Source organism: Gobio gobio, assembly GCF_949357685.1.
Source record: "Gobio gobio genome assembly, chromosome: 11".
NCBI lineage: Eukaryota > Metazoa > Chordata > Actinopteri > Cypriniformes > Gobionidae > Gobio > Gobio gobio.
In genome coordinates, this window is record NC_137104.1 from 42,046,907 (window position 1) to 42,060,446 (window position 13,540).

Below are 13,540 nucleotides of genomic sequence, written 5' to 3' on the forward strand. Positions count from 1 at the left end.
TTTTTCTGGATTGTTTGTGCATTTGTGTGCACTTGCAAATGTCCTTTTTTTGAGTTCAATTGCTTTCCTGTATTTATGTAGCCTTTCTATGTTTCTCTTTTTGCTTTGTGTTTGGAACCTACCAAAGGCAAGCCGGTGAGCTGCTTTAATGTTGTCATATAGGGCCAATGAATGATTATAACTTTCGCTGTCACACCAACTACTCAAATCTTTGAGCATTTTCCGGATACAGTGCTGTGGCTGTGCTGTGTCTGTGTGTTGTGGCTGTGCTATGTCTGTGCTGTCCAATTGTGGCAGTGTATCGTCTGAAGGAATGTGCTCTGTCTCATCATTGATTTCACTTCTGACTGTCTGACTTTCATAGACTTTATTTGCCACCAACAAACACACACATAATTCACCCAAACTGTTGGTTAAACAAGAGCACTGTTGTTTAGAAACAAAGACTATGCCCACGTGGTCATTATAGTGGACCACAATAGTGTTCACATCAATCAAGAATTGCTGGGTTGCACTTAACACCTCTGCTTTTTGTCGTCGCAGCGCAACTATGTCCACCTTATCCTTTGCTACTTCTTGAGCTAATGCTAAATGCTTGCACTTTTGACCCTGTCCATTGACTGGACATTGGCACAAACAGTGCAGCAAATCAACCTCATAAAAAATACCAGGTTTATTTTCTGAGGGGACACGAAAGATTCCTCCAGACAGATGAGTGACATTTTGATCAAGTTCTTGAGCCCTCATCCTCTCAGCTGCTTTATCACTGTTGCTGGGATGTGACACTTGGGATGGGACTCGGCCAGCAAGTTTAAGCTCATCCAGATGGCTAAAGACATAAGGGTTTAGAATCAATAGGTAGCCAGTGTTTCATAGATTTAGACTAATCACCAACCTACACAAATTCTGACTATTCTAAATATGTACTTTTTAATGACCTTCAACTTGTTAATGTTCTTCAGTGTTAGTATTCATTCTGTTTACAGTCACTATATATTTGAATCAAGAACCCACATAAACGTATGGATATAGAGACTTACCAGTAGTATTTCACAACATGGTTATAAAGGATAAGTAACAAGTCATCCAACCTCTTGTTACAATATCCCCCAAGAAAGTTGTACTTGATCCCGAAGAAGAACCTTTAAAAGTGGAGATATCTGTATTAACTTTTGGATTATACAGTGTCAAATTGCTTGTAGACACTGATTTAATAACTTCTGAATATCCTTAAATCATAAAACTTTTCAAGAGCAGTTCCCCCTTGAATTTGTTGTTGTATTTAGGCACATTAAAATATTTGCTCACCTCTCCACAACATTATTTGTTTCACTCTGGTGGTGGAAAAACATCCGGCCAAAATTGGACCACATGGCACCACACTGTATCCAGTTGTCCTTCAGGTAGTTCAGCACTCTGTCTGACCCTGTTACTTTGTGAATATTTTTAAGGACCGTAGAAGCTGTCTGGTGAAATTCTTTCTCCTAGAAATGTAGGTGAAATTAGGACAATGATTAGACATTTTTATAATTATGACCCCCCCCCCCCCCCCCCCCCCCCCAACTCAATTCCCCCTTACTCCATCTTCTTACTCTGCACACAAATACAGCCCATCAGAAGGAAGGAGTATGAACTCAACCTACTGTTAAACTGACAAATTCCTGCTCAATTCCTAGTGGCCTTGACTGGATAATGGCTGACAGGACATTTTATGTGAGCACAATCCTGTTTATCATGGTGAAGTTTCAGAAGGAAGAACACTTAACTGTACGGCATTGCTTCAGTGAACATACTCCTTCAATAATGATGTTTCTCACAGCTGGATCCTGGACATGGCCTCCATCTTGCTTGACAAGCCAACGATGGATTGCCTTTATTCAACAAAATTAACAATGACACTGATGACTCTTTAGATCTTTTTACAAATCCTACTATGAATGTAGGAAGTAATCTTTGAAATCTTGAAAACGGCAATATATTTTTTTTAAGGTTAACACATCTGCATTACTCCTATAAGTTATGCTTACTTGGAGGACATGAAACCAGCAAAGCAACACAGAGGCATGCGGGAAGACAGTCTTTATTGCCTTGATTTCTTTCTGGTCCTTGTCAACCATAACACATCTAGGAATGGAAATGTAACTTGTTGAACTTGGAATATGAAGTGTTAAGTTCATAGAATTATCATAAAAGGTGGTAAAGAAAGTTCAGACTGAAACCCAACCAACTAGAACCATTAAACATGAAATACCTTGGTGTGAGGTCATCTGCTGCCTCTTTTAGTGTCTTAAGGCAAGCTTCTAGAGTAGATGTCGTCTCTTCACTCAAAATAAAAAATGACACAGGTACTCCTTTACCTTCTTCATTCTTCACCATGACTGCATAAAAGGCAAATCCATATTGAGTGATACTTTTGTAGGTAGCATCCAAAAACAACATTTGTCCCCCAAATTTTTTAAGCTGCTCCAGCTGCCATGTGGAACTGTAGACAATCATCAGGGGCTTATCCTCACTATGTGAGAGTGGTTGAAAAAGTAAAATACTGTCTTTCAATTCAGACTGGATTAGTTTTTCAACAGATACACTGTCATTTCCGTCCATTCTGATGTATTTATTGAAGCTGGCTCTAATTTGTGTTATGTCCTCTGGAGAGACAAAGAATGTCCTGTCCATAAAGTCTGTTTTTCCCCGGCTCTGAGACCAGTCAATGCATTTTAAAAGAATGGCACTATTTGAGAGCCCTTGCGAAATACTACTATGAATGAATTCAACCAAGTCCTTGTCTATGCGGTTCTTTCTGTTTTCTTTTCTGTTAGTTAGGTCATGGCCACTATGCTCAGACATCTGCCTCACATATGCCGGACAGGAATTTGCCCTTGTCGTCTCAGGGTCACCAGCCGAAGAACCTGTTTGATTGTTTGACCGCTCACACCTCCACTGGATTACATTTTTCCTGGTCTTCATATAGCAGAATCTCCCTTTTCCATTCTCATGTAGGCCATCCAGGTGGTTCCTCATGAAAAGGTCATCTGGAACAGTCCCAACATTTTCTATTGTGCGCTGTATTCTCGGATCTCTTTCTTTCCTAAGACCATCCTCAATGGACTTTCTCCAATATGTCTCCATTCTCTAAAGAGGAGGAAAATACAACAGACAATTATACATAGCACACGTACGCATACCTCCATATCTTGTCAACTATTAGCAACCAGTATTGTAAAGCAACCAAGAAGTCAACTCCTAATCTAATTCGTCAGTCCCTTAAAGGTATTCAAATGACCACATATTTTTCTTGTGCTATCCTGATTAAAAATGATCTACTTTGCAACACTGGGTGTGAGTAACTTGGAACTTGCCCAAGGTTTTATAGTTATCTGAAATTCAACAGGCTGCCTCAGAGGTAGCCAGCGTTGCAAAGCTGCGTGGAAGTCAGCCGGTCTTAACCTACTTATGTCAAGGTGTCTTACAGCTATCTAGCAACAACTGGATGTCTGTGAGTAACTCAGTGTGACAACATCTCCTCAACTGCCTTGAACTGCCAATTCAACAGGCTGCCTCAGAGTTAGCCAGGATTACAAAGCTGCTTGGAAGTTAACTACTTATGTCTGGGTACCTTCCAGTTATCTCACAACCAATGGTTACCTGGTAGGTACAAAGTAAAGGAGCTACCTACGTCTAGGTGCCTTCCATTTATCTATCAACAACAATGTTTGTGAGTTACCCAGTGTGACAACATCAACCAAACTGCATTGAAAAAATCTACAAGTCAACAGGCTGCCTCTGAGGTAGCCAGTATTATAAAGCTGCCTAGAAGTTAGTCCGTCTTAACCCACTTAGTCTATCTATAACCTACTCAAGGTGCCTCCCGGTTACCATGTCCAGATGTCTAGTAGATATCCTAAAGGATGCCACTGCTTACCAGTTAGCATGTAAACATTCTGAAAGACAACCACTCAACTATGCCTCATACCATGTGCACCTCACTTAAAGCTAGGTTGTGTCGTACTTGTTCAAATAAGCAGACAGGGAAACATACAGGCTACTGCCGAGCTACATAGCACTACTCAGTTGCTCTCCCAACCGCTCAAAAAATGAATTGGCTGACTGGAAGTTAGCTCGCGTTAACGGTGAGCCCCGTTACTAGTAAACCATATGCTTAATATCCACAGTTAAGTTTAAAATTAATACCTGCCAACATAACTTCACTGCTCACCACTATCCTGGATGCCTTCCAGTTATCTAGCAATACATGGCAGCCTTTGAGTTACCCAGTGTTAAAACATCACCTTAGCTGCCTTGGAGGTAGTGCTGGGCGGTATGACCGAAAATGTATATCACGGTATTTTTCTAAATTATATCGGTTTCACGGTATATGACGGTGTTTATTGTTCCCCTATGCATGACCGGGTGTTAACCACATTTTCTACTGATTGAGAGAGTAAATACTTCAGTAGATTGACTGGAATGCCCTATTTTACTGTCATGACGGGTGAATATTGTAGAAAAACTCCACACTAGAGTTAATACAGGTTTGCAAAGCCCCACAAAATTATGCTATGGAGAGACAATAAAACATAGACCTGCAACACACTCATTACAGGCACATGAATATTAAAATATGACCACGGATAGGAAAAAAAACAGAGTTGAGGGCACCTTAAGCATTTTAAAAATCTAACCCTATATAACAACAAACTGACAAAACGAGGGAGAAACGCGGATATTTGCAATACATTTAAGAGCACTCTCTGAACAAATGACACACATCAGTTTAACAGAAAGAATAAAGCAGTTACTTTTTTGCCCATTCTTCTTTGAATTGTCAGTTTATTTATTAACTTGCATCATTCATTGTCTTTTGTATAGCAGAATAATCGATCGTGTCATAGTGGTCGTGATCATATGGTTCAGTGTAGCCAAATCAGTGCACATTTAATTTGAAGAAGATGTGATGAAATATGTGCGCATACACGCTTCTGGTACTTGTTCAGAGCACTAGAGTATATGAAATATGTCCATTAAAAACTTAAACGCGCTCGCAACGGTCTATATATGTGCAATATGATCTCATCACGGCGCTCCGCGCAGAAACTGCTCTCTCGCGCGCGCCGCGTGTAGTTTCTCCGCTATAATCAAGGGCTGAATCAGAAATAGCCCCCTATAACTTCAAATAGGGCATTATTTGGAGGGGACAGCGCTTTGTAGTGGTGTCCGAAACCATTGGACGTTATTGAGTGCACTCAGTCTATCCCACATCACACCGCAATAACGAGTGTACAGCCGATGTACACACAACGGTTGTCCGACTTCACGCACTCGTTTTCATTCACTCCTTCAAATAATGTGATAACGTAGGGAATAGTGAACGGGGGTTTCAGATTCGGATTCAGCCATAGGCTTTAGATGCGATCTCAGCTGTGTTCTTCTGACTGCTCTCACCAGTACAGTGCAACAGTGAAATCGGTCCCCTCTCAAACAATGACGCGCTGCGCCGCGTTCCGAACGTTGTTTAGCGACATATACCGGTATCGCGGTATCATCAAAATTCATATCATAACAAAAATAAATACCGGTATTCGGTATGAACCGGTATACCGCCCAGCACTACTTGGAGGTATCTCAATTTCAACAGTCTGACTCAGAGTAAGCCAGTATTACAAAGCTGCTTAGAAGTCAGTCTGTCTGTGCCCAGCTCTATCCTGGATGCTTTCCAGTTATCTAGCAATAAATGGCTCCCTTTGAGTTACCCAGAGTTAAAGCATTACCTCAGCTGCCTTAGAGTTATCTAAATTTCAACAGGCTGCCTCAGAGTAAGCCAGTATTACCCTGGATGCCTTCCAGTTATCTAGCAATAAATGGCTCCCTTTGAGTTACCTAGTATTAAAACATCACCTCAGCTGCCTTGGAGTTATCTAAATTTCAAAAGGCTGCCTCAGAGTAAGCCAGTATTACAAAGCTGCTTAGAAGTCAGTCTGTCTGTGCCCAGCTCTATCCTGGATGCTTTCCAGTTATCTAGCAATAAATGGCTCCCTTTGAGTTACCCAGAGTTAAAGCATTACATCAGCTGCCTTAGAGTTATCTAAATTTCAACAGGCTGCCTCAGAGTAAGCCAGTATTACCCTGGATGCCTTCCAGTTATCTAGCAATAAATGGCTCCCTTTGAGTTACCTAGTATTAAAACATCACCTCAGCTGCCTTGGAGTTACCTAAATTTCAACAGGCTGCCTCAGAGTAAGCCAGTATTACCCTGGATGCCTTCCAGTTATCTAGCAATAAATGGCTCCCTTTGAGTTACCCAGTGTTAAAAACATCACCTCAGCTGCCTTGGAGTTATCTACATTTCAACAGGCTGCCTCGGAGTAAGCCAGTATTACCCTGGATGCCTTCCAGTTATCTAGCAATAAACGGCTCACTTTGAGTTACCCGCTGTTAAAACATCACCTCAGCTGCCTTGGAGTTATCTAAATTTCAAAAGGCTGCCTCAGAGTAAGCCAGTATTACAAAGCTGCTTAGAAGTCAGTCGGCCTGTGCCTAGCTCTATCCTGGATGCTTTCCAGTTATCTAGCAATAAATGGCTCCCTTTGAGTTACCTAGTATTAAAACATCACCTCAGCTGCCTTGGAGTTACCTAAATTTCAACAGGCTGCCTCAGAGTAAGCCAGTATTACCCTGGATGCCTTCCATTTATCTAGCAATAAATGGCACCCTTTGAGTTACCCAGTATTAAAACATCACCTCCGCTGCCTTGGAGTTATCTAAATTTCAACAGGCTGCCTCGGAGTAAGCCAGTATTACCCTGGATGCCTTCCAGTTATCTAACAACAAACTGCTGCCTTTGAGCTACCAAGTATTACAAGAGCTGTCCAAGCATGTCTTAAAACTTATTTAGCAACAACTGAATGCCAAAAGGAGTTTTGTAAAGACACCCACTCAACCATGCCTTTGGCCAGCTCATTTAAAACTAGGTTGTCTTGTAGCTGTATAAGCAGACTGGGAGACATAGACTGCCCCCCTAACTACATAGCACTACTCAGTCTTATGACCACCCAAAAAATGAACTGGCTGCCTGGAAGATAGCTAGCGCTAACTGCTGAGCCATTACTAAGTAAACTCGGTCCTGCACGGATGAGTAAGTAGTAGGCTACTTGCCAAATGAAATTGAATGTTCACCACTGCCAGCTATTTGAACAGGTTGACTGCATTTGAGCTAACCTTGGTTAAAAACAGTTAGCTAAAATCTACCATTGCAATCTGTTTGCATTTAGCTAGATAGCTGAGCTGTCTGTTCAGCAAAGAAATCCCTTGCAGCTAGTGTTGGCTATATTTCAAAGCATAGTCATTTTTTTTTTTAAATATAACATTTCATTATAAATTCAGATCTTATAATATTGCTCTGTGCAACTTACCTTACCAACTTAGTGCTGTGATTGGCTGAAACTGTAGGGGGCGGGGAGTGCCTTCCATGCAGCGCTGCCTTGAAGACGACGTTGGGGGCTTAAAACACCATCGAGCGAATAATTTCACACAATCATGAGTTGAAGCATAAATAACTGTACATATATAGTACATATAAAACACATATATAACATTGCATTGCAGATATAAATATGGAATCTGTATTAATGGAATTGGGACTACAAAACCACCTGAGGGATAAACTGACTTTACAGTCTGTGTTGGAATTAAGGAAACCGTCTGATGAGGACCAAACTGAACATAGTCTTAGATCTTTGCCATGGTTGTTCCTCAGAAAGCTCATGATGGTCAATTCATCAGCCAGACTAATAAAACAGGAAACCAACAAAATCATGGAGGAAACGGATATTTATGAAGATCAGAGGGGCATAAATCCGCTAGATTTGATCACAGCTCTGTTCCACTGTGCTGATCCTTTCCTCCAGCAAGAAATGGCTCTAAAATTGTCAATGTGTCAGTTCTCTGTGCCTTTGCTGCTGCCAAACTGTGACACGAAGGAGTGCACTCTGATGCTTTGGGCCTTGAGGGACATAACAAAACAGTTCAGATCCCATTCTTTGGGAGAAGTTGCTTTAGAGGAAAACAGCATCGTACAAACTGATTTGCCCCTGATCTCTTTCGTCAGACTAGGAAAAAGCAGCTTATCCAAGTCTGAATTTCTGAACAAACTCCTCAGCAACAATCAGCATCATCATGACACTTTTGTTCACAGGAAACTGGAAAATGGGAACATTAATAAAAAGCTCTGTAATGGTCTTGTTGAAATGAGCTGGTATCTCCCTGGGGGAAAGAGAAAAATTGACAAATTTAAAGAACCAGTAGCCGTAGCTAATCTCCGTGGGGACATTTATGAATTTGAGGCTCAATTCACCTTCTTGAGTGAAACATCCTCTGCAGTTTTTCTGTTCTGTGATGATTTAGACTCAAACCAGAAATATCTGGATTCCCTGCAATACAGATCAAAATTGGTTCTGGTTTGCACCACAGATGGTCCAGCATCAAGAGACAATTTGAGACAAAGACTGGCACAGATGAAGCTCAAAACATACTCAACAATCCACAAGGATAGGAAGATGAATGATGCTGAATTTGTTGTTAAACTACAGAAGACTATTGCTGAAATACTTGAAGATTCTACAAAAGTGAGCATCGAAAATATGTCAAAGATTGCACCAGATTTGGGGATTCTTGTAGATGAAAACAATACCATTTGTCAAAAAGCAAAGGAAAGGGCAGACCTGATCACACAAGACATCACAAATATACCAGAATACAAAACGAAGGAACTGCCTTTGCAAGCGAAACCATGGAAAGAGTTATCCAAACTGGAGAAGGAAATGTGTCGCCTTAAAAAGGTAAGAAAACAAAACATTGAGCACTACAAGAGTGAACTTAAAAATGAAATTCGGAATCTAAGAATGGAACAAGAAAGCAACAACATGAGAGAAACATTAAATCAATTCATCTCTGGCCTGAGCTACTCCCTGAATGAGCAGCAATATTTTCTCAAATGGATGAAAATAACTTTGGACAGTCTAACAAGAAAGCATCTGTCAAAGCTTAAGGAGCAGTATAGGGATGGATGTAGGAATCACACAGAGGATAAAGAACGTCTCAGAGATCTGGATAATCAGATTGCCAGCAGCTCTTTAGGAGTCCAACACTTCATGAGAGAGTTGAGTCAACTTTATGAGTCAGCTCACTTCCAAGGAAACTGGAAGTACAGTAACCTGAAGAAATTGCCAGAAATATGTGCACAATTGATGCTGACTGGGTTTCCTCTAGAACTTATTGATGGAGAGGCATCAAACATTCCACTGACGTGGATTAGAGATGTTCTTACGGCACTTAACAACCTGACAGCACCTCACAACAGGATACGAGTTGTAACAGTTTTAGGAGTCCAAAGCACTGGCAAGTCTACTCTCCTCAACACAATGTTTGGAATTCAGTTTGCTGTTAGCAGTGGAAGATGCACAAGAGGTGCCTTCATGCTTCTAATAGGCGTATCTGAGGAATTCAGAGCAGAGCTTCAGTGTGACTATATCCTTGTGATTGACACTGAGGGGTTAAAATCTCCAGACCTAGCAAAGCAAGCTGATAGTTATGAGCACGATAATGAACTTGCAACCCTGGTTGTTGGACTGAGCGACATCACTATTGTCAACATTGCCATGGAAAATGCTACAGAAATGAAAGACATTTTGCAAATCGTCGTCCATGCCTTTCTACGGATGAAAGAGGTGGGGAAAAGGCCCTGTTGTCATTTTGTGCATCAAAACACAGCAGATGTTGGTGTGCGTGAAAAGACTTTGAGAGAGAGAAAGATTATCTTGAAACAACTAGATGAAATGACACAAGCAGCTGCTAAAATGGAGAAAAGAGGCAACAACAAGAAATTTACAGACATTCTAGAGTATAACATTGATGGAAACAACTGGTACATACCTGGATTGTGGCTTGGAACTCCCCCAATGGCACCTGTCAATACCGGTTACAGTGAGGAGGTGAATAACTTTAAGGATGGCATACTTGAGGTTTTCAAGGCAACAAAAGTCCAAGCACAGGATTTCATGGCATTTGAAGAATGGATACAAAGTCTCTGGAAGGCTGTCCAGTTTGAAAACTTTATTTTCAGTTTTCGCAACAGCCTCGTCGCTGAAGCGTACTCCAAACTTTGTGTGGAGTTTAACACTTGGGAATGGGCCTTCAAGAAGCACATGATTGGCTGGTACACAAAATCTGAAACCAAAATCACTAACATGGGTACAATGTCAGTGCAGTCAATGGATGCACTTAACATTGATGACACATTGGTTGACTTAAAATATGAAGCTGCTGCTGAGCTTGACAAAGAGGAGAAAATCCTTTTTGATAAAATTCAGCAATACTATGAAAGCGATGAGGAAAATGTGCACCTGGTGGAAAATCAAAAGGAGGACTTTTTAAATAGTGTGCGGGGTCTTCGAAGGGAGACTGAGATGTTTCTAAATAACAAACTGGAGAATGCTGTTTTGATACAGAAGGGAATTGAAAAGGTGGAACTTATAAAACAAAAGCATAGGGAAACCATGAAAGAAAAAGTGCACAATTTGATCAGCGTCTTCAGGAAGAGAAGAAAAAGTCTCTCTGAAAGTGAGCTAGATGGGGAATTTAAAAAAATGTGGGATGGCACTGTGAGGCAGTATTCCTTCACAGCTCTACCAAGGCAAGATGTGGTGAAGGAAACCAAGAGACTTTTACACAATAACTTGGAAATGAAAGGGGGAGCCGTACGTGAGATGCTTTTAAATATCACCAGTCTTGATCAGTGCGGGATTGGACCCTTTTTTGCAAAAGCTGAAACGCGGAATATAATTCAAATATTCACACATTCTCTACCACTCGAGCAGAGGGATAAAAGAAACAATTTAATACAAATGGCATGTGAAAGAATAATGCATAAAAGTGGAGAATTCATTACTTGTAAGACAGGAGCAAACTCAGACTACATTAGCGCTGACATACAAGGGCTATTGTGCTACATTGACAAAAATTTGGAAAGCTGCAAGGATCTACAAATAAGTCCTGAAATTGAAGCATCTCTCAAGATCCACATTTGTGGGAATGCAGCAAGAGCTTTCCAGAAAATGCATGACGACTACATACAGAAAACCGATCCTTTGACATCTCTTGAAAGGTTCAAAGAGCAGTGGTTAGCTGACTTTAAAGACCTCTACTACCAACGAGACCAGTGTCAGAAGAAGGCAGAGACGTGTGCCATGCAATGCTTTGGCCCTGCTGTGATGGAATACATCCAGAAACGTCTTGGACCTGACATTGTGGATGAAATGTTGACAGGCGAGAGAGGTTTTGATTTTGGCACACGGTCATTTTTCCAGTTTTCACTTCTAAAACAGCTGCTTCAGGATAAAGATTTCAACCTTATTTTGGAGTATGTGGAGAACTATGAGAAGTTTGTAACTGAGTGGATTTCAGAGAAGATCATTGAACATTTTTCAAAGGAAGACACTTTTCTAAAGTTAGAAATGAAGCATTTGAACACAATCATCAATAAACTCAAGGAAGCTGTAAGAGCACAGAAACAAACAGATATTCGCTGTAGCAATGAAGTTCGAGTGGTAACAAACATCCACAGTTTTGTGACTTATGTCTTTGCACGTCTTGATAAAGAGCTGGTCATACCAATTGACACCCTCACTGCTACTCTGGCTTTAAACAACTCTAACCCTGCTGAGTTTGCAGGTTGTCTTAAATCATCAATAGACAAACTGCATCAAAGCTTAGCAGGTCAGTTATGTAGAGAAGGCGATGTCAGGGATAAGCTCAACAGACTGTCACAGAACAGACCTCAAGAGGTGCTCTTCAGCAGAGTGTTTGGCTGTGGGAAAAAGTGTCCATTCTGCAAAGCACCATGTGAAGCTGGAGGAAATGACCATTCTGAACATTTTGCATCTGCTCATCGGCCACAAGGCATTGGTAACTTTAGGTGGATTCCAGAAGGAAAACTAGTCCCTGACATATGCTCATCTCTTGTTGCTAGTGCAGGGGAATTCCGCTGTGAAAACACGGGACATCAGTGGCATCCATATAAGGAATACAGGCAATTCTATCCAGACTGGAAGATACAGCCTGAGACTGGTAGTGAAGCCACTGACTTCTGGAAGTACATCTTTGCTAAGTACAATGCTCAATTTGCTGAACGATACAATGTTAAACCAGCAGACATACCTTATGATTGGTTTTACATCTCTGAACATCAGGCATATAAATGCTTGAAAAATACATACAAATACTCAAAAAAATAAAATATCAATAATTACACAAGTACATGTGAACTGGAGATGTACTCAAATTTTGACCAGGCAATTGAGCCTGTAAGTAAAGTCCTTGGTTTATGGGGATGTCAAATATCGTATCTACAGCCTTTTTTTGTTTAGATCTAGTGCTTGCTGAATGACAACCAATGAAGAAATAATCCTGATTTTGGAATCAGGAATAGAGCTTTGAACAAATTTGTTAAAACTGGCATTATTGTCTACTAAAGTATCTAACCAATTTTATTCAATTTACTTAAACAAACAAAATATTTTTTTTATTTAGATAAGATTACGATAATCATTGTTTGGATAAAAAAAACCCTGAATGGCCTTCTATAACATGGTAATGATTATTTATATCTTTGTGGCAAATCAGGCTTTAGAATATAGCTGAGAGATTTCTCAGTGTACAATGTTAGCATAATACTAACATGATGTTTGAAATGTTTACATATGAAATTTACATATGTAAAATATATTATAAGTGAATATCAATGAAAAACATCTTATAACTATTTACTGAATATAATTGTAGAATTCGCCTTACAAAGAAAAAAAACAATAAAGTTCTTAATTTGACCAAAAAAAAGCAGTATTTTTCTTTATTGTTTGGTCTGGCGTTATGGTTTTTTCATCATTTAAAAAAAGCACTTATCCATATGCATACACAGTTTATTGAGCTGTACAAAACTGCACTCAAATGTGTCTAATTTTTGAAGCATTAAAAGTAATATTACGAAACATATTACAATACATTTAACATGTAAGAGCAATGTCTGTGTATTCAAGCCCTGTTTGGCTTTATCCTGTTTGCCACTCTAGTAATATACAGTTTAATTTTAAGGTGTATTTTGTATTTTAGGGAGCTTACATTCCATAAATACTGACAATAACCTTCCATAAAACCTTCCAATAAATAGTCCATTGGTTTAGTTTTTTGTACTGAAAAAACAGACTGTTTTTAATGTACACTGTAATGGGGTCCACATTGTGGATGTTCTATATGGGTTGCCACTTCACTTCTATGTATTTGTGTCCTGTGTTGAGGCTGATTCGTTTTTTTATTTGAGAAATATAAAATAAAAAAAAATCTTTCCCCATTCATTTTAGTTTTAAAAATATTTTTTCATTTATTTATATAAATTTAAAAAATACCTTAAAGGCACAATAAAATATCCAAAAACCACTAGAACAGTGTTATATATTTTGTTGACTTACATCATCCCAATTGTTTCCAAGAATGT

At 39.8% G+C, this 13,540-nt stretch overlaps 1 protein-coding gene across 1 annotated transcript in view; it reads left to right on the forward strand.

The window, feature by feature from the left end:
- The window catches only part of LOC307133475 (interferon-induced very large GTPase 1), a gene marked incomplete at both ends in the record, with an annotated part of 35,104 nt that extends 22,820 nt beyond the window's left edge, over positions 1-12,284 (forward strand). The window contains one exon of the mRNA XM_079828557.1: positions 7,600-12,284. Within this exon, the coding sequence (XP_079684683.1) occupies positions 7,600-12,284 (4,685 nt within the window). The remainder of the gene's footprint in view (positions 1-7,599) is intronic.
- Between the last annotated feature and the right edge of the window lie 1,256 nt (positions 12,285-13,540).